This window comes from Xiphophorus hellerii, chromosome 22, assembly GCF_003331165.1.
Source record: "Xiphophorus hellerii strain 12219 chromosome 22, Xiphophorus_hellerii-4.1, whole genome shotgun sequence".
NCBI classification, from domain to species: Eukaryota; Metazoa; Chordata; class Actinopteri; order Cyprinodontiformes; family Poeciliidae; genus Xiphophorus; species Xiphophorus hellerii.
The window spans coordinates 27,607,904-27,630,563 of record NC_045693.1 but is presented as its reverse complement, the minus strand read 5'-3'; the positions used below and the strand labels follow the sequence as shown (position 1 = coordinate 27,630,563).

The following is a 22,660-nucleotide window of genomic DNA, read 5'->3' as shown; positions in this document are numbered from 1 at the left end:
CCACTCTGTGACCAAGTGGTCACAGAGTGTGTGCCAGATAGAAATAGTCGTGTTTGGTTCCCTGCAAAGACTAATGTTAGACTCTTGCTCCATGAGACTTGGGCCGGAAATTGTTTTTCTAACCTGACCCTCGGGTAAAGACAAAATTTACTCTTTTAGATGTGCCATCTAAACATAGATGTATCCTCTTTTAAATAAAAGCGTAGTTCACACACTTCCTGTGTCTTTCTAAAGGTTTTGGAGGAAAGAACGAACAAACACTCGGTTTATGTTTCTCTAACTTAAAGTGCAAATCCTAATTACTCCTGCTATAACTCTTGACAGACCTCTCTTTGTTTCTTATATATGCTGCTGTTTATATCACAGCTATGTCTGCAACACACACTCTGTCTCTTTTATTTCCTATATGAATAAAGGGAGGTGGGCTTCAGGAAGGGGTTGTTTTTGCTCTACCAAGGGAATAAGGAGGCACAGAGGGCGTGATCGCTGCAGTCAGTGTTTTATGACGGTATATGATACAAAAAGACTCAAATGAAGGTGCTTTGAAAAAAAAATCGCATTAAGGGAAGTCAATATGCTTAGTGTCAAACTTTTACTAATGATTCAGAAAAAAAAACACAATCACTTCCTAATAGTTATAATATACAGTACAGACCAAAAGTTTGGACACAACTGTGTGTCCAAACTTTTGGTCCAAGTGTGTCCAAACTTTTCTCATTGAATTCTCATTGAATTCAATGAGAAAGTGTGTCCAAACTTTTGGTCTGTACTGTATTTCTAAGCACCTCCCAAGATAACCAGGGTCACTTTACACAGCAAGCACAAAGTGAAAGAGTAGGTTAAAAAGTTAAAATACAAAATAGAGTCACCATAAACACTAAAACAGAGTTCTTGAACTAGGTATTCATTTCAAGATTTGGTATTGCAGATAGATGTCCTTATGAGTGGCTTGAGGTAAATATAGGAGGGCAGGAAGTTTTGTTCATGCAGATTGTTTGAAAGATGTTGAAGTAAATTTGGGATGTAATGAAGTTTGACTGGACAGGAGTAACTAGTAGAAGATGTTCTGGTAGCAAAAGTTGCTGTACAGATCAACACTCAGAAGTGTTTACAGTTTCTTTGGAGAAAGTTTGAGGTGGACTAAAATCTTCTCTAATGCACACAAAGGGGGAGAATGAGACCAGAGGAACAGTGTTAAATATTGTCAAGAGAAAAGGGGCCTGGTGATTTGGGCTGGCCTTTATAAACGGCTCACAGGGACAGTAGCCCAGGGCCACAAGTTTATAGTATAGGTATCCAAAGGCTTTTTTTTTTTCTTTTTTTTTTGCAAATCCATGTTTTACAAAAATTGTTAAGACATATCAACGGAGTTGTTTTGATCATGTTAGATTTTTTGAATATAAACAATACAAGTAAATAAATCAGTAAAATTGTAAAGTTAGAGTACATCTTTTTGGGATCAACATGTAGACATCTGCCAGACCTTTTAGGCCAAAAATGCATTAATACACACCTACTGATGTGTTGGTCCACCTATCAGTGAACTGTCATTTGCATGAGTACTAAACAGATTTGGTCCCAGAACCAGAACAGGTCCAGCCCACATCCTTCTAAATCCGATCCAGCTGAATACAAAACCTTGAGGAACACCGGTGGTATCTGATCTCAGTGTACTGCCAGAGAGATGAGTTTAAACCAGCTGAAGTTTCTGACATTCATGCTAATAAATAGCATGTCCAGTAGGGAGAAATGGGAGGAAATGTCAAAGCCCAAAGTCAGACTAAGAAGGATGAGAATGGTTCTTTCATCAGATGCCATTAGGACGTTTTTGTAGATCTTAACTGAACCTGGAATTGTTGATAGAGCTGTTCTTCAGATATCTTTATTTATTCCCGTCATAACTGAATACATGAAACAACAAAAATTTATTAAAATGAAGCCTAGGTGTAAATTCAAACTGGAATATGTCTCTAATCTTCATACGCAGTGGCTCATTCTCTCTGATAGCGGTTACCAACGGCAAAGATTTACAGTTCTCAATTAAACTTTCTAATACCACAGTCTCTCTCTGCGTGAGTCTTTCCAGGTTGAACTGCAGTCATGTCACTAAAACGTTCCAAGAAGAAATCAGTGTGGAAGAAAACCTGAACAATAACTGGAGACCCTATAAATATGTCTTCAGTAAACAATAATGGAATAAAGCTAATTGTTCTTGTCATTCTGCTTCACTATAAATGACTGTAGCTACATCATAAATTCAGAGCATCTTTCATGCATCTCCCAATCTCTGGGACTAGGATCGTCTGTTCTTCGTGATGGAGTACGTAAATGGAGGCGACCTGATGTTCCAAATCCAGCGGTCTAGAAAGTTTGACGAGGCGCGCTCCCGATTCTACGCCGCTGAGGTCACGTCTGCGCTGATGTTCCTGCACTGGCACGGAGTCGTTTACAGGTAGGAGCCACGGCTTTTGACACATTGTGACCGCAGCATGTTGAGAAGTTTGGTCTCTGGTTGGCTAGATCTCTTTATTCGTTTTTCTCTCTCTCCTCTGGTATCATTTGATATTCTGTGAAGTTTGATGCTTATTTGATTTAGTGCCACCAGTTGTGATCTGCGTTATGGAAGGATTCCTCTTTAAATAAAATAAACATTAATGTGGAAATATGAAGTAAATTGTGCCATTTGGCAAACTTGAGTATTGCAGCTCACACATATATTTCATATGTTTGTATTTTCTATCATAAATAAGAACAGTTCTTATTAATGATGGAATAAATTATTCCATCCAAGTTAGAGGCATTTTTTATGCCTCTAACTTAGAAGCTGCGTGTAATTATGCCTAAGTGATTTCCTCTCATTTTTGCTAACATCAGATGTCTTCAATAAAAGATTATTCTTTAAAGAATTGATTTCACAAACGCCAACTAAACAAAATTGTAGTGGTGGGCCCATTTCCGCTGATCCACTAATGTGCTAGTAACAGAGGTCATTTTTAGCTTAAAACTTTTGCTAACTTTGAGAACATTTAGTGCACTTAGCTTCCCCTGAATAATTTTTCTGGATAAATTCGAAAGTGATAATTTTCTTGGGCGTTTGGTAAACTTCTGGCTGAATAAACTGGTCATCGACTGTTATGAATTCTTCAAATAATCTGTTTATTTTCATGCTTTTATTTTGGGATTGTTTTAGCAGTAACTTCAATACCTCTCCTTTCTCTTTTTTTTTGATAACTTTATTTCTAAACAAGAAACATACTGGAACAAAATAAAACGCAGACAACAGAGAACAAGGTACAAATAGAAATACAGTATCTAAGGGAATTCTAAAACAGCAGAACTAAAGTTTATGCTTGGCGCTCTATTTTTGCGCAACTAACATTTTAGCTAGCTGTGTCCACTGATGCAAAACTGCTTCATGAACAGTCACTTATAAACATAACATAAATGCTCTACAACAGATCAGAGTCAGAACTCAGAACTTGCTGATTTCATCACAGTCTCAGCTTCAATAGTAAATATAATAGAAATGTAACACCTTTCAAATGTAAAATTTTAAGCACAGAAAATGCGACCTAATCTGAGGCTTTGCTTGTTTGACGTCATTCCGGGCTGAGGAGCTAAAGCTACATATTTTTCTGTGAAAACATGAAAGTGACGGATCTTGACGGCTGAGCTAACAATGGTCAGGCTGGAGAGGTCACCATGACTCCAGCAGGAAGTTGTCTGATGTTATTTTATCATGTCTGCTGTCGGCCTATCATGGTGTGCTCTGGAGTGCAGTCACAGTGACACGTTTCTAAATATTTTCTCCAGTTATGAAATTTTAACTTTTTGACCTTTTTGGATCTGCGTGTCAAGATTTCCTTGCTGTCCTTTTATTTTATGCATCATCTGTCTGTGAGGACCTCCTCAGCCATAATATCATTGTCAACTGACAGCAAACACATAGTGGGTGTTGCAGTCACAAATGCTCACAAAAGCGAGCATAACACCATTGTGGCAGACAGATGATCAGTTTAATTTCCAAAAATATCTGCAGGAAGAAAAGGGACTTTGCATTTTGTGTTTGTGTTTTTTCTCCCTCATACATTTAATTAGGTGTTTGGAGTTTTTGTGTATGTGACTTTGTGTTTTCCTTACACTCTTTTTTTTAAAGAGGCTTTTTGTATTTGATAGATGGCTTAACTTGAGACTTTATTTCAAATTCAGTTTTTCAACAAAAATGTCATCTCCTGCTATAAATTAACCCTAACACAATTTTTTTTAAATGTCCTCCCTACACTTTGGAAGCCAATAATCACTTAAGGAATGATTACACACCCTTCAAGTATTTTCCTCTGTAATGTGTGTAAATGTTTCCAAATGGCTAAAGTTGACATTACATTTTATACAAATGATCTTAAACACTCAAGTAAGAACATTTTAGCAAAATGCTCTTAAATATAATCACCAGACAATATTCTTAATGTTGACAGAAAATGCTGCAAACAAATGTTCAAATGAATTCTATATTAGTCTGGAACAGCTGAACTATTTATCATTAAACTTTGATTTGTTTTCTAGTCAAGCTCAATGCCAGTGATGTCTTTAATTTCACTCTACAAGAAAATAAAAAAGCAGCTTGATAAGCCCACAATCTTTACCTACTTTCCATGAAGATATTGAAGGTTTTAAGAACTGTTTAAGAAATAAAAGCACCACCTTAAACCAGTACTAACATCTTAAAGGATTTTTAAATATTTCCCCAAACTAATAAAGATATATCTGTAAAAAGAAGTGAGTAAACAGTTACAATTAATTTTTAATACATTAATCCAGAATACCTGTTTTGTCTTCAAACTGTACTTTTTGGTCTGATCATAATTGTTACGTAAGGAGATGCTGATCATCCTCTGTGTGAATCTGAGGTCACAGCAGTGAGGACTGACAGCAGACACACTGAGCTTTGAATTTGTAGTGAGCTTCACAGTAAGCAGAGACATTCGACACCCAGCTGTGGGGTTTGAGAGGACTGTTAATAAAGCACTATGAAATATCAATGGGTTTTTTGACTGATTCAAACATTGAGGCTAAGAATTATAATCTGGTGTATTGGGTATATTCTGCAAGATTTCATGATAGATGCTGCCATGAACAGGGAAGCAAATGGTGACAATAACAATCATATTCTTGTGAATTAATACGTTTACCATTTCATGTTCCTATTTGATCAGCAAATCTTTCCACATGGGAATCATTCTAAGAAGTAATGCTGGCCTTAGCATCTGATGCTTTTCAGAAGCCCTTTAGAAAGGCACTAAAGCAAACAGGCCTTTACTCTAATGCCTTTGGATCAATTGAAAATCTAAAATACTAACAGTGGCCAAACCTGAGCGGCATTATCCAATGCTACACTAAAATAACCCTTAACAGTGGAACTCCACCGCTTCACGGCTTAGTATTTGGGGATTCGCCTATTAGCGTGTTTTTCTGTAGAACATAACTTCAAATTATTCAAGGAAATTTTGACTATGAATGTATATATATATATATTTTTTGTAGCGCATATCTATGTTTTAAAGTAAACACAGCCATAGAAGCTAATGTACCTCGACGACGTAATGCTAGTTGACGTGCTATTGACTGCCGTTTGCAAAGCAGGCACTGATTGGCTGTACCCCAAGAGTGAAAATGAGGAAGGCCTCTGAGGCAGAGCCAAGTCCGTTTCCACTGTCTATTGACGCATGTTAAGGCTCTGGTCCATCCTGATCTTCTTCATGAACAACATATATGTGTTTCTCATATATCAATTTTCTGGAAATCAATGCCGTTAACTCAAACTCAAATGTTGGACTCAAAACCTTTCCTGCAGACTTTAATGCAGAGTTTCCCCCAGAAAACTAGCTAAGCCCACTGGTCAGGATACTGAGGCTGTCTACCAGGGTTTTGTATTAAAAGATGTACTATATGTAAAAGATGAACTATAGAATCTTAAAAACAAGTAAAAAAATATACAATTAAAATAAATATCAATTATTTGCACTTCTGTTAAATCCAAATTAAGTCATCAGTTAGTAGATCTAAAAACATAATTTAGTGCTGATCACATTTAGAACTGGCCCAAGGCATAAATGAACTAAGAGATTTTCAATGCTGCTAAATTTGATTTAATGGTATAAATAGATAGATAGATAAATTAAAAAATTATAAATTGTTTAACATTTAAATTTAAGATTTTAAGGAGCTGTCAAGTTTACTTTGTAAAAGTTCAAAGTGCAATCTTCATAGTTAGATTGTTTTGTTACCATAGCAACAATCTGATGCAATGAGTTTAATCGTTGAGTTTTAGCTGTTCATTAATGCATCTTACAATTACATTTGACTGCTCGGTCAATTAAACTAGGTCCCCTATTCCAGATTTCACAAAATCCATGGTGAAATTCTATTAGTGGCGCTGATGTTCTTAGCAGCAACAGGGGCCCTTAAGTCAAATTCTGCTCAAGGTCTCATTCAACATTGGACCGGCCCTGCATGATAAGCTAGACCCGCTGCAAAGTGCATCTCTGCAGCTGGATGCATTTATGTGACTTTAGTAGCTCTTCTCAAGGGTCTAAAAGACATCAAGTGTTTGTTTTTCAAATATGAATAATTTAATTTCCAGTAAAATGGTCACCAAGAATTTCTCTTTGCTGCAGTTTCCCCTTGCAGCTGTACAGTGATTCACCTTGTCACAAAGTTCCCATTTCACCCCATATATACGAAGAACCAAATATGGCATTAACTAAAAATTAATTTAGAAATAAATCAATAGCTCATTAAATAAATTACTGACGCAATAAGTAGTTTAACCAAAATGAATTAATGTGCAATTAAATGCAACAAACTAAAAAAACAGTACAACTTATAATTGATATCAGACATAAATTCATATTTCAATTTCAGTTTTTTGATCTTTTAGTTTATCTTTGCGCCTTTATTTTCATTTCAATTTACTTTAATTGTTGGCAGATGTGAATATTTTTAATATATAATTGTTCCTGGTCCTTTAATGTTTCACATGTATTTCCTCATAAATATATTTACAAAATAAAGTTTACTTAAAAAGTACACTTTAAAAATTGGTCTTGGTAGATAGCAGTTCTGCTCCACCACTCTCTGCCTGTTAAACTCAGTTTTACTTTTAATGTATCAAATAAAACCTTGAAAAAATGCTCAGAATCTTGGCTTTAATAAGAATCTGAAGATGTTTCTGTGGGGATTGGGGAAAGTTCTTTTTGCAGGGACCAGTTCTGGAAATAGTATTTTTAAAAAAGGATACAGAAACTGTAACATGAATGTCTGTCAGGATCCAATCAGCTACAATTTACTCCGGCGGTTTCTCAGAACTCTGCCTTTTCTTTTTTTGGAGGTTTACTGTGGTACGTGAGCCTGGACCATGCCGGACCAGGACTCATTGTTTCACACAGTTGTGCGACAATTGTTTTATTAGTGAATTTAGGAGGGTGTATTTAGGAACACATTCACATTATGTGAATGTGTTTCTTAATGGCACCTTATTTTTAATAGTTTTTTCTAATTAAATCCTAGATGTTTTCTCTGCTGAATGCAGTAAATAAAATTTAATAGCATTGTTATTCTCAATAAATGAATGCTACAGGTTTTAAATCTATGGTCTGTGTTACAATTCAATCATTTCTAGGGGCCCCTGAATGTCTGGAGGGGCCTACAAGCAGCTACTGAGTTTTCTTTGCCTTGATATCTCAACCTTACAATTCTAGATACCTTTGGTACTAACATCAACAATTATGTAGAGTTTACCCCTCTGAGTTTTTTTGATCTATAAAGCAGTCTGCAGCCAAGTTGTTAAAGAGGTTAAACAGAAATAGCAGGGCTTATTTAGTAAAATAAAAGCAAATTTGCCTATTTCTTAACATGCTTTATAACCAGCAACCTTCTCTCCTGTGGTCTGTTTAACAACTACAGTCTCAGATCAACACAGCCCCCCAGTACTATCAGCAGCAGAAACAGCAACATTAATATGTGTTGTCGCTATGTTGTTGTAGTACGGTGTTTCAAGATCTTGTTCAATGTGCCCCTTTTTTACCTTGAGCCCCTCCCCCTCCAAAGCTCTCTGCACGGCCCTGGAACTAGCAGTATTTCTGCGATATTCATTACAGAACACATCAGTTCAGTGGCTCCGTGTGGAGTTTGTTGTCTAAAATCTGCATATTTTAGCTGTAATTCTTACATTTGATAGTAAACATCCATTCATCATTGCAAAATTATTCAGTCTGTTTTCTCTCGTTCTAATTCTCTTCGCAGTAGCTCTTGAACCAGACTGAGGCATATTATCCGCTAATAGCCGTCTGGTTTGTCCACCTCCAGAAAGAATTTGTTTTAGATGTGTGTGTTTTAAATAGACTGCCAGCAGTTGACAGTCTGAAGCACCAAGATTAATGCTCCAGTCTTTCAACATTGCTTTTCCCTGTCACGATGTTTTGATAGTGAGTATTACTCTGTTAGCGGGCCTCACACACACACACACACCCACGTTCCTCACGTTAACTCATGCGGGTCTAGCATATACCTGGCTCTCTCTCTCTCCGCCTGTCGGCCTGCCTCAGTCCTGGCCCATTTTGTTGACCAGAGGCGGATGAACAGCAAGTGTTTTGGGAACATTACGTCCCAACTTTCGTTCTCTCTCCTCCTCCCACTTTTTCCTCCTGCCTTGCTCGGCCCTCCCTCCCCTCATTGCGGCTCCCAGCAGTGCTGCGGCACATGCTCTCTCTTTCTGCTCTGGCCATGCAGCCTGAGGTGATGTTGGGAGGAGATCCAGTTCACGGAGCGGGTTCTGACTGGTTTCAGGGAGGATGTTTGGATGAACAGACGGACACACAGCTGTTGCTGAGCTTGGCTCTTCAAAATGTACTGCCATCTTGGGTCACATTTTATTTAGCCTCTTTCAACCATTAAAACATAGTTAATTAGCCTCCAAAGCATCATTAATTAAGGATGATTCATACTTAATAAGCTATAAATTAACACATTTATTAATGCTTCACCCAGCACTGATAACTAATTCCTCCCAAAACCAACATAGTCTGTGTATATGTTAACACTCAGATATACACATAACATATAAATATACTTTTAAAACATGTTAGATGTGCATTAATGGTTAGAGAATGTTTGAAATGGCTCTGTAATAATCCTGCAGTGCATCCATAGTCAAGGCAGTTCATCATTTTATGAACCCGTCTAAATCTAAATATTAATGCTTTACTAGTTATTGTTTATTGGTAAAGCATTAATAAATCTTCATTTATAGCATATTAATCATGAATAATCCTTAATGATATTTTCAAGGTTAACTAATTATTTATTAATAGCTAAATAAGGCGTCATTATAAAGTGCTTCCTAAATGTGATTTTTTTTTTTTTTTACCCCTCCAGGGGGTCTTTTGTGGGCTCTAGTGTCCTTATATGAAAGTAAGCTGACAGGAAAGGTGGAAGAAGAGGGGGGAAGACATGAGGCAAATGTTGTCGGGTCTGGGAGTCGAACCAACGACGGCCGTGTCGAGGACTCAAGGCCTCCAAATATGGGTCGCGCTATCCCCTACGCCACCACGGCACGCCCCAAATGTGATTTTAACAGTACCTGCTCATTCAGGTTCCTGTTAAATCACACAAACATTCAGCAAGTTTCTGTGATGTCAGAAAAAATTAAAATAATAAATCATGTCAGAACTTTTTTTTAATAATGTGAGATTAATATTTTAGAGTTCACCATACAAGCTAACAAAATTAATTTGATTTAATATTATTTATTTAGAATAATGTTTCTACTTAATTTTAGTCAATCAGAACTGAAACGTTTAACTGCCAAAGATCGGAAATAAATTCAGGAGTGATATGTCATCATAATGAAACATATTCATGTTTTAACAAGATATTAAACTTGTTAAAACAAAAATGTTTCTCATTAAGACGAGACAAGTTTGTGATTTTAATGAGATTCAAAACTCAGAATTTTCTAGAAAGATTGTGAGTTCCTGTTACAATCTTTCTTATTTAAAAGAGAAGATATTTAGATTTTAATGAGATATAAATGTTCAAACTAACTTTGAATATCTCTGTGCATCCCTTGTTGAGTACGATTGGTTCTCATTGAAATGAATTGCTCTGATTTATTATTTTTCATAATGCATTAATGCAACTTATATCTTATTGTATTTTTTTTTTTCATCTTTGATTTGCTTGTTTGTTTTGGACAAAGAAAAATGTTCATAATGTTCTAAATCCTGGAAATTATGTTGCACTGAAATCTTAATAAACAAAATTTAATAAACAAAAAATGAATTCCAAATCTTGTTAAGATGAAGTTTTCCCGTTTCAATGAGACGCTGTTCCTGAATTGATAATTCTCCAAACCTTTCAGACTCCAGTCTACATCCATCTGGCTAAAATTTTTACTGTCTCATTCATCTCATTCTATCTTATTGATAGAATGAGATTAAAAATGAGTATTTAAAAAATATGCAATTTTTTTAATTAGATGTTTGAACACTTTGATACTGGAAAATGAAAACTCTTCTTCTTTAACCATTCAGCAGGTCATAACTCGCAGGTGTTTGAAACCTTCATGATAAAAAAAACAGTTCCATCTAAATTTCAGAAACCCCAGATCATATTGCTTCCACCATCATGTTTTACTGTGGGTGTGGCGTTCCTTAGGTAGGATAGAATGTTGTTTTTGTCTATGTTTGGTTTCAAGACCAGAACTCATTCTCACAGAGAGTTCTGGAATATTTTGTGACCCATATCCAGACCAAACCTGTCCAGTCTCGAATTTTTGCCTGGAAAGTATCGTTTTTTACCTCCCTGTCCCACCATGCTGATAAAAGTATCAGTGATACTTAGTAGTTTAGTATTTTCCCATAAATGTCCCGTATAATCCCCTTTCCACACATTTAGCAGTGAGTAGTACATGAGTGTCATTTGCAGCACTAAGCCCCTCCTCCTGGCCCTGATTGATTGTTTTTGGTGCATCTCTTCAGATGGCAGTAGCAGATCAGAGAGTAAGTGGAGCTCCATCTTTTCACAGATTATTTGTCTCATAAACTATCATGACATGGTGACAGTTTTAAGAATATATATATATATATATTCTTTATAAAAGCTACATAGTGCAGCTTTAACTCTTTGGATTTGTTTTGTATCCTTGTCCTGAATCACATCTCTGTACAACAGTCCCTTTGGTTCTTTGTCACCTGTGTGGATGAAGGATCTAAACAAGGAAATGTAAGGAAAACGTCTAGAAACACAACAATTTTGATCCAGATCCAGTTCTTCTGCTTTCCTCCCACTAGTAATGGTTTAATTTCATTAAACATTGACTCCAATCTAAACTTCATGATTGCATCTTTCCTAATATATATATATATTTTTAAATAATAACTAAAAGCCTTGAGTTTATTGATTTTAATATCCTCTCTCGGTGATGAGCCTCTCACGCTCCGATCCCTCAGATAAATATACCAGGAGGCAACACGTTGTGAATGTTTGTGTGTGTGAGCAGATGTGTGTTTGGAACATTTAGTCACCCAGAAGAGGCAAAGGACAGCTGAAAGGGGGAAGTGGTGGCCGACGGGGATGTAATGGAAAAATCACTCTGTATTACAGCGAAACACAGGAAATGCTCTCAATTGAGCCTGATTGCCTCCTGCGCCTCACAACGGCTTCTGTTTATTGACAGAGCATCCTGAGCAATATTAAAGCTTCTTTAGAGAAATATAACAGTGGGTCTCCCAGGGCAACGGGAGCTCTGTGACACCAAGGACAAGTTTTCATCAGATTTCATCCTCCAAGGGCGTCCAGACAAAGTTTACCGAGTCGGGCTGAGATGGGGGCCGTTGGTAACATAAGGTTGGTGAACCAAAACCACAACCAAGCAGATAGAGGAGTTTCAGATGCTGCTGCTATGTACAGACAAAAGGGAGTGATATATAACAACATCATCTCTTAACTAAAATAATGGACTAAATAATTTTTTGACAAAAGTGATTATTTTTGCCTAAAATATCTTTTGGAAAGAAAGAGGAGGTGATTTTTTATTTTTTATCCAATTGTTGGACAAAATTCTTTTCAAATGTACAAACCTACTGATAAAGAAATGATGGAACCTCCAAATACACTGTGTATAACGACTACTGTACACCTTTTTTTTTAAGTTTGTTTTCATTAAGAGTGCAACAACACATCTAGCTTACAAAATGGCATTTTGTTCATGAGAGCAAGAACGTATAAATTGAACTAATTTTTTGTTTCTGTTTACATGTGAAGGTTTTCTAAACGTTTTTGTAAAGAATCCGTCATCAGTGTGTAATAACTCATTTCAGATGTTTTCTTGCGTTGTTTTTTTTTTTAGGATTAATGACATGTTGAAAATGCTTCCTTTTGTGTTTTGAAAAGTAGAATAAAGATTTTATTTGTGTAAAACTGCCTAGAGGAACCTGGTCTCATTTTGTTATTTATCTTCAAGGATATAAAGAAAAATTTAAAGAGAATTATGCTGCGGTTTTCTATTTCTCTGATATATTTGTTACCTTTTGGTTAAATAAATAACAGTGAGACTTACTGGATTTCTTTTCCAATTTAGCACTGTTTACAAGTACTTTCATTAATATATATTCTAAAGAGTAAAGAGAAATTAAACAATAATTGTATTTTTTTTATATGATATTGGTAGGGCGTTTTGATCTCCTCCAGCTAAGCATTTTGTCTCAAATATCATTCCATTATCTCAGCTGAACACCTGCAGCCACTTAATATTAAATCTTCCCCTAGCGAGTTTATGTGTAATACAACGATTAACGTCAGCGGCTGTTTAAATTCAATCTGCAATGCGTTAAATTTATATGTCACGTTTCTGCACGACTGCAGCTGACCTGCTTCATCTCGTGCAAGTCGCTGGAGGCCGGCAGGTTTTAATCTGTTGCCTGGGAGACTCCAGAGCAGCGCTGCAGTACAGCGGGCTGGGGGTTGGAGAGGGACGGACATTTTGGATGTAAGTCGGAGTTGAGGAAAATTCAAATGATGCAGTTCTGCAAAAACAATAACATTGTGAAAACAACCGCCAGGAACTGTAAAAACCGAATGCATGTTGCAAAAGTATTACCCCAAAGAATGTCCACATTTATGCTAGCCTGGTGAAAATCAGCTTCTACTTCTACTCCTCACTTCTTACAGAGGGTCCGGACCCTCTGCTATGGAGAAATGATGGCTTCCTGGAGGCTTGGCCTGGTGGGGTTTTAAGTGTCCCTAATGTATCCCGATGACCTGTGCAATGCGCCAGTTCAACGCTAAGAAGCTTTTTGGAAACTGCCTGCATTGTAAACAGCCATCTGAGAAGACAGACAAGGTGAGGCGGATATTCAGCAGGAGAAGAATTGTTTAAACAAAAACATTGGCTGTAGTGTTTGGAATGTCTCCATTATTCCAAAGGCCACGTCCAGCATGAATGAATCAAGTCACAAAGTTTTAATCATCTCAAGCTAACTTTTTGAGCTTGTTAGTGAGTTCCTTGTACTGCATTGGTTGCCAGTGCTGTGATATAATTTAGTATCTGTTGGCATGACCAACACGGGCTGAACGGCTTCCTTCACTTCCGCCACTACTGTTGCTAAAACTACAGACAGACTATGATTCTAAAACAGAGCAGAAGATTTGTGTCATCAATCACTACTTCTTCTGTTTTCTGATTGGCTCAGTGTAAAGTTTACTGGACGAATCCAGCTCAAAGGAAGAAATTCCAGACAGAGCATTGAAGGGAGATGAGAATCAAGTGGAACTGTGTAGAAAGGCCAGGTTAGATTTATGTGCTACTTCACGTCGGCCTATCAATTGAAGTCTCAAGAAAACACATTTTTGGCTGTTAAAGTTCAAGGGGTGTGAAAACTCCTGCGAATGTCTAATTTGTTGTTTTCTGGTTCTTCAAGAAAAGATCAGCCTGGAGGTTTGCTCGTTCTTGACCTCTGAATCCTGAAAGTCAGTTATTGATTATATTGTTTACCATCCACTGACCCCAGCACGACCTAAGGCCAGCTTTGCGTCATCTGCCATGCTGTGATATTCGTCCTTTAGACCTGAAGGATGTTAGCATACTAGGGATTTTTGCTTACTTTGCACGATATCCAAATACCTCCATAGCTGCTGATAATAAATTTTCTCATTTACTGGAGAGAGAAACATAATGTGGTATCTGGGTAGGAATGTAGGATTTTAACAATTTTTCTTTGTTTTGATACAGCTTTTGACTTTTTCTCCTTTGTTTTAAGTTTTCTCCCTAAAAGTTTTCTCACTGCTGCTCCAGGGGAAAACGTCTTAAAACATGAAGGGGAAAAAAAGAACAAGCTCTCCAACTAACAAATCCTAGCAGCTCCTGATCATGGTTTCCAAATTGTTTTTTTTTTTCTTAGCATTTATTTTTAGGACTTACAAAAACAGAACACTTGCATAAGTCCCCGGTGCAGAAGCACGCTCACTATGGCTCTTCTGCTGCCTGTTGGTGCGAACGCACTTTCTGAAACACGCCTCTGGGCTGAATGATGCAGCGGAGTTGTTGACATTTTTCTAGCAATCAACCATCAAGCGAAGAGCGTCTGTTTTCACGACCGACCCTGTCGTCTGTCAACACCACAAGTCTTATCTCAGAGACTTCTTTCTGTCTCTGTCTGTTTTCCCTTTGTGCTGTTCAACAATCAACTTTCTCTTCTGCAAGTTCAAATCTTTTGGCTCCCTGTGGGACTTGCAGTGAAGTTATTTAATTTGTCCCTCAGCTATCCAGTGTTTCATCAGAAGCATTCATGGAATCACATCACATTAGATTTATTTTGCATTAAATATACAGCAGTGAACATTGATTTGGGATAATTGTGTTCTTTGTTCTGCAGAGACCTGAAACTGGACAACATTCTGCTGGACGCAGACGGTCACTGCAAACTGGCAGACTTTGGGATGTGCAAGGAGGGAATCCTGAATGGAGTCACCACCACCACCTTCTGTGGGACGCCGGACTACATCGCACCAGAGGTAAAAGGTCCTAGAAAATTACACACAGTTTGATTTTTGGGTCATTCTCTGAATTCGGTGCATTTTGTGTCTCACAGGTTTATCTCAAAGATTTTAATATAATGCAAACCACATTTTCGGAGAAAATCAATAAATGGAAATATCCATGTTTCTTGGTAATATAACATGCAAATATATTTTAAAAATTATGTTTTGAAAAATTTTGTGGGTTGTTGAAGCGTAGAGGTCAACCAAATGAGCAGGTCCCCACTGACCAATGTCAATTTCTCAATGAATATATAACAAATAAAAATAGCCAGTAAACTGTAAGTTATTTCTACTAATATAAACATTTCAGGTATACTTTAACCTAAATAAAAGAAATATGAGAAAAATACATGAATTATTTATAAAATAGCACTTTTTAATCATGTCCCTCCAGTTTTGTTCAACCCCGTAACAACATACCAATCCCTCCTTTTTATAAATAATGGTTCAGTCCAATTTCCTCAGCACCCTGGAAGTGACATCACTTAACTCTTTTCCCGCTCACACAGTAAAGAGATTTAAGTGTTAGGAAAGTTTCTTGCCTATATTTGATTATTTTTATCCATAGATCATCATCGTCAAGCTCAACCTTTCAACACTTGAAAGGCTGAGCTTTCAAATGTAGAAAGGTAAATAATATTTATTGTTGTTTGGGAAAACATAAAGAACTGTCTTTGAAACATATATTAATTTCTTGTTTTGATCATATCATATGTTGCTCCATACCCTAGCTGATGTGGTCTTATTGCTACTTGTAGTGAAAATCTTCAGCCCCTCAACAGTCAATCCCGTTACAAAAACGGTGGTTTTTGTTACGGGGTTGAAGGTTGGACTGTTCTTAAGCCAGCCAGAGTGTTCAAACCCGTTACAGTGTGGTCAACTGTTACAGTGGGTTCAACCCCATTACTTGATACATTTTTATGATTTTTTATATAATAACAGCAAATATTAGACTAATATTTGTTGGACTGTATGCAAAGTTTAAAGAATAAGTCAAAGATATAAAAAAGCCTGATATAATGTTTATTTTAAAGTGTATTTTCATGATTTATGAAAAGCGCTGTTACATCAAGTTGCCATATTGCACTTATCAGTCTAATTATTATGATTCAGAATCAAACAAAATGTACTTACAATTAGTTATTTTAATCAAGGGACAAGTGATTTCAAAGGAACTGGAAGAATTAGTTTAATTTTGTTATAGAGTTGTACTCATAAAAGAAAGAAATTTTCCTGTTGCGGGGTTGAATTTAAAGCAACCTAAGTAACAAAGAACTTCGTAATAATGTTTGGGATGTCATGCATAAAGTGAGGAAACATTTTCTAGGACGTTCAAAGAGTCCTTCAATAGATGCAGTGTTCAAAAACAAAATTTTTTGTGGTATTTTTTTAAGTAACCGGAGACCCCAAAAAGTACCGAATTCAGAGAATCACCCATTTAACTGCTTTATATCAGTTTCAGTCTCTCTTTTTATGTTTTGTTTAGACGAGCCATCTTCCCTTGTTTCCACTGAATCCTTCCTGGAAGGTCAGATTTGAGCTAGATTACTTTGAACTCAAGTTAATTCACTTCTGATCAAATTCAAGATATTACAAGTGTTCACATTGACTGCTGGAGAATTGTAACCAGCACTGTGCTAGCTAAAAGGTTAGTTATGCTAACCCCAAAACACTAAACAATTGTTTCTCTAATGCTAAAGGGCTAACTTCAACTCAACTTGTAGCTGCCCTTGAAAGACTGCAACCTTTGCTCACCAAATAAAATTTTGTCAGATTATTTAAATGTTCTATAAAATTCTTAGTGAGGAAAGGAAAAGGAACGACTGAGTTAAGTTTTCTACTACTTCAACATAAATGTCTAATTACTTGAAGAATTCAAGATAACCAAAACTTCAATATGTCAAATTTTATTTAACCAAAAGTCTACTAAACTGCCAAGTAAATTAGTGCTTCAGAATTTATCCAGAAAAATTGATTTAGGGGAATCTAAATATTTACCTATTTAGCGGATTAGCCATCGCACACTTCCATTTATCATCGAGATATACATCAATATATATTTTAGGAGGTCTTATTTTTGTAAAATGTGAAGCATCAAACCTTGTAATTAAAGTTACCAGAAAGAAATCTTTCTCCCTACTTTCAACTGTTACTACAAGCTATCCATCACCTGGGGACACCTGGACAGGTCGCCAGTCCATCACATGGCAACACAGAGGCAGACAGGACAAACTACCATGCACACTCACACCTAAGGAGAATTTAGATAGATCAATCAACCTGACAGTCATGTTTTTGGGCTGTGGGAGAAAGAGAACCCACACATAATCAGGGAGAACATGCAAACTGAAAGACCCCAGGCTGAGAATTGAATGCTGTGCTACCAACTGCGATAATAATAGATATGTGTGGAATCACCTCCAGACATTAATTGGGCTGGAAAGATCTGATTGCTCCATTTATCCCTTTAGAATATTTTTCTTATAAAACTGAATGGAACTCTGACCCACGACAGCATTAGCATTCCCCTTAGCAACTTTTTGCAAACAGCAGAAAACTGTGTAACTGAGCTCAAAAGCTTGATTGTTTACCAAAACCTTGAAGTGGAACAGGTCAGTAACTTTAGAGAATAATCACTTTGTTGAAACGCCTCTGTTTCCTCTGCATGTGATCAGATCCTTCAGGAGCTGGACTACGGTCCGTCGGTAGACTGGTGGGCTCTGGGGGTGCTGATGTACGAGATGATGGCGGGACAGCCGCCATTTGAGGCCGATAACGAAGACGACCTGTTCGAGTCTATCCTGCATGACGACGTCCTCTACCCGGTGTGGCTCAGCAAGGAGGCCGTGTCCATTCTGAGAGCGGTCAGTAGGAGGCGCTACTCCTGTTTAGAGGCTTTAGTGTTTCACAGTCGCAGAGGTCTTGAAGCTTCTTAAAGGGCCAGTGTTATGTATTTTCCAGACATATAGCTCTACTTCATGGCACAACCAAGTAACTACGTTACCTACAGTTGTTATAAAAATGTTCAAATATGACTTAAAAGAAATTTGACTTTGTAATTTAACGTCTTGGAATTTGGCCTCTGTCTTTTTAAGAAACTCCTGCTCTTTCTGAAGCTCTGCCTTCAGGAAGTCATCCCAACATGGCTCCTCTATTAACATTTTAATGGTTTAACAGCGTTGCTCTGAGCAGTAGCTCCTATAATGAGCAGTTCCAGCAGGTGTTTGGTAATTGCTGCTGGCTAGTCAGAAGGAGCTGAGAGTGAGAGTCACAGGGGAGGGGTGCTTTGTAAAGTGGAAGTGGGCTAGGTCCACTCAGGCTTTTTGCGCAGCTGAATCGTTGCCATAGAGATTAAAGGAGTTCTCAAACATGCATGAAAGAATCAAAGCAACACTGCAGATATGTTTTCTTTATGAGGAAATAACATTATAATATGATGTAAAGCTCAAAAAAAGGTTTTACAATACTGTCCCTTTAAGGAAGTAATTTAGACCCAGTTCTTGATCCTAGATCAGACATTTGCCTTTTAGCTTCCTGTTTTTTTCATTTATCTTTTTACTCTATGTATCTGCAAAATATAATTAAGAAAATTCAAACTGGTGATTAAAGCACAGCTTAAAGTTAAATTACTGTGACAAAATCAGTCTCAGCTAAATATTCGACTAAATAGTAATGTGTACAAGCTTAGTAAGGATTTCCCAGTGGGGATTGGGATTTTTATTTTTTGGGGGGGCCATACAGCTACAGTGATAAATTCAGTTCCTTTAAAACTCAGTTACTTTATGGGAATCTGTTAAATCTAACACAATAAGACACTAAATATCATCAATACTACTTATTGTTATTTTTCTTGACAGTGACAGATATCTTTGCCCAACAGGGGTCTCTGCAAGGCACCCTGCATATGCTGCTGCAGCTACAACTTTCTCACATAGTTTTGTCATCTGTTTGTGAACAGATAGCTATGGTTCACAAACTGTTACTGCAAGCTAGCTGTTAGCAATTTGCTACTGCTAATAGCTCCAAATTTCATCTCTCATCTGGAGCGGTTTGCTGATGTTAGCATATCTGCGTTTTTAATCAGTTGATAATTCGACGAGCAGCTTATTTAGATGCAGCTTCGATTGATCCTATGCTGGCAAAGTCACAGTCAAAGTGGTTTCCTACATCATGAATTTGGCAATTCCCTTTCATTGTTATAACATTTCATAAATAGCGTTTCAGCTACGGTTTTCAGCAGCCATAGTTACATCACAAAGGAAAATAACCTGAGATTTTAAAAAAATACCGATAGGAGTTTGGATTTAGTCTGGAACTTTGATACTGACTTGATATATGATTTCTAAATGCCGTAACATGGACCCTGATCTGAAACATGGGATAGGATCCCAACATCCCTTAAACTTTAATAAATGGAATAAGATTCAAACACCAGAATGAACTATCACAGAGTTTCTGCCTACATTTCTGGAAATGTGTACAATTTAGACATTCTACTACCTTAACAATAATTTGTCATTTGCTGGTTTGAGACAACACCAGCAAAAGTTGTTTGATTTGTTCTTCAGATTCTGCTCACTTTCTTTCTAAGATATTTAGACTCAAAAATTTGCTTTGCTTGTTAGAGTCAAAGCAAGCAAAGCAAAGAAGAGGCAATCAGAGCTAAGTTTAACTTGAGAATAATCTCACCATTTCCAGGTGTGAGGAAAACGAGCCACTTTACCATGACAGATGTCAAAACAACATGAGCTAACTCCTGAAAAGCCTATCAAATAACAGACAGTCAGTGGCCTTTGTATAGTGAATTTCACTGTAAAATGGTCATAGGGTGCTGGGTCGACTGTACCAACAGATAAGGATGCAAACCAAATGTGTCATCTTATGGTAAACCTTTAGATGACGAAAGAAGACGATAAGGGACAGCAGCCGTCGGTCACGACTGGCAGCACTCTGTTTTCAGTGATTTATGTCAAACACTTTTTACAAGGTAAAACATTAATATACTTCTTAAGTCAGGAAGATCAGTAAGGCACAATCAAATATTGGGTACGCATTGATTCATTAGTAACCATGAAAATTCCTTACCATATGTAGCCTACTATGTACGAAAAAACTTGGATAGCATCTAGACATTTGTACACTTCTGTGGTGTTAAAGGAAGCAATACTAATGACATGGTGGTATAAATCATGTGGCGTGAATTCAAATCAACAAACATCAGGAGGGAGAAGCTAGAATTTACAAAAGGAAACTGACCCACAGCTTCTCCTTCCTATGAGCTCCAACTTGGCCTGCTGCTTCCACACGCAAATTACCTTGATTCAACTAGTAGAAGCCATGGATATACCGGAGAAATGCCTCGGGAAAACAATCCCATTTAACACTAGGGCTATATAATTATATCGATTCTACGATATTTATTGATTTTTTCCCCCCTCGGAAGGTATCGATTTTTCATCCACGAGTATCGATACGTTAAACTATAGGAGTCCATATGCTTATACCGTCTTTTTAACATGTCTGGTTTGTGACGGCGTAGCAGCAAGACTCCCTCCCCCAGCCTCACTTTCTACTCATGCTTAAAGTGCACATTATAAACTTCACACCAGTTTTTAAATTGTGTTAATAGGCCAAGTAAAACCGGAGTTATACTAAAATAAGTAAACCATATTTTTCCGAATGTCAGAGAAATGTTAAAAACCGGCTTTTCCGGTTATGTAAAAGGGAATGAGCTTCCAAAAGTAAAAAACGAAACGCAACATTAGATTTCTTTGTTTTGGGAAATCTCAAAACTTCAATAAATAACGATGGGGTGTATTTTGTTGCTAAGAAACAAAGTAAAGTTGCTCAAGTAACCGTGAAAGAGAAGCGGTAACGGAGTAGCGGCGCGAACGGAGTAGCGGCAAAAGCAGTGAGATACCGAAATTAATGCAAAGTTTGGATATTGGAACGACTAGTGGCATCCACTTCGTAATTTGTTTTTAGCTTAGTGGTTTCTGTTCTGTATATAAAGGATTACCTGAAGAATGAACGCTCAGCATGCAGCTGCCCTCTGTTTTGAGCTGGAAGACGAAAAGAGGAAACCCGCAGCCAGAGTCTGGGCACAGTGAGGATTGCCATGATGACGATGGCGAATCGATCATTCATATTAGCAACTGACAAAGAGTATCAGAGACCGAGAGTACGATGAGATCCTGGCAGTCTGAGAGGCAGCTACTAAGAAACCCAAGCAGGGGAATGCTTGGGTTGCTCAGCTGCAAAGAATTGATCACTGCGGGGTGAGGCAGAGCCACTCCCCCAGCAGCTAGTAGTAAACAGCTTACAGCCACAGCTAACTCCCGGAGCCAAGGTAGAAAAGCCTTTTCCCTTTAGTCCAAAATACTTTTTTTACTCCACCCGCCACATACAGATTTTCTGGCATCTTGTTTTGACCTATGATGTTTTGTCAAAAATTGTATACAAAGATATAATTGTCTTCATTTTCATGCTAATGTTATAAACTGTGTTGCTTGCAATATTTTTTACATCAGTTTAAGAAATGTTTGGTATATATTGTCATTCCAAATCATGAAAAACATTCGTTATGAATATTTGAGCGTTTCACAGCGAAAAAATTACAATTTTTCCAAATCGGATTTTGTTTAACTCAAGGTCCAAAATGCATCCACAGTATGTTCCAGGCACGTGCAGAGGGACTGCACCGCTGCTGACGGGATCTGGGCACTGCACGTGCCTGGAACATACTGTGGGGGGCTTGAGCCCCTGCCCTTTTTATCCTTGATGCCCCTAGTGCCCTTTTTGAGTTGTTTTTTTATTTTTATTTTTTATTTTTTATTTTTTTTTTTTTTTTAATCTGTATGTCAGAGGGCCTGCTTGTGCCCCTCAGCAATAATATTTAGCTAAATATAATAATTTAGTAAAAATAAACTAGTCTGGCTGCCCTCAGTCAAATAATGACTCTGAGAGCCTCCATGTTGTTCAGACTCCGGGTCCATGGTGAGGAGGAGGCAGATCTGTGTCCTCTAACTGTCAAATTATGGGCAAGAATATTTTTTCATACACTGGTTTGTGAATAAAAACGTAGGTCTGATGTTGACGTTAGAAAAACTGTTTCTATTTATATTTTTATAATCGTCCTTGCAATAGCGGGACAAAACCCGCCTTGACCCTAAACACAGAAATGTTTCAGCTGCAGAGAAAACTTCTGACTTTAACTTCATCATTCTGCTTAAAGCCCGGTTCACTACAGGCAACTTGAGTCGGTCCCACTGACAGATATAAAGAATATCTGTCTTTATATCAGACATCCTGATATAAGACACGATACTGCGACTGTCACTGCGAGTCACAACGCAGATCAAAGCCCCAGTACCACCCGGTACCACCCGGTACCACCTGGTACCACCTGCTCTCTGTTCGCTCTGCGCTCTTAACGTTTCTACCAGGCGGGTTAAAGCCGCTGCTGACGGGATCTGGGCTGGAGGTTCGCGGCTGTAAATAGAAGTTATTGCAGAACCTCAAGTGTTAAAGGAAGATTTGGCCCAATTAGAGTTCACAAAATAAA

General features: G+C 37.5%; 1 protein-coding gene across 3 annotated transcripts in view; it reads left to right on the top strand.

The window, feature by feature from the left end:
- Window positions 1–22,660, top strand: part of LOC116712859 (protein kinase C epsilon type-like) — a 123,067-nt gene that overhangs the window by 91,976 nt on the left and 8,431 nt on the right. For all 3 annotated transcript variants that reach the window (XM_032552703.1, XM_032552702.1, XM_032552701.1), the window contains 3 exons: window positions 2,298–2,452; window positions 14,931–15,069; window positions 17,772–17,960. In XM_032552703.1, the coding sequence (XP_032408594.1) occupies window positions 2,298–2,452; window positions 14,931–15,069; window positions 17,772–17,960 (483 nt within the window). The remainder of the gene's footprint in view (window positions 1–2,297; window positions 2,453–14,930; window positions 15,070–17,771; window positions 17,961–22,660) is intronic.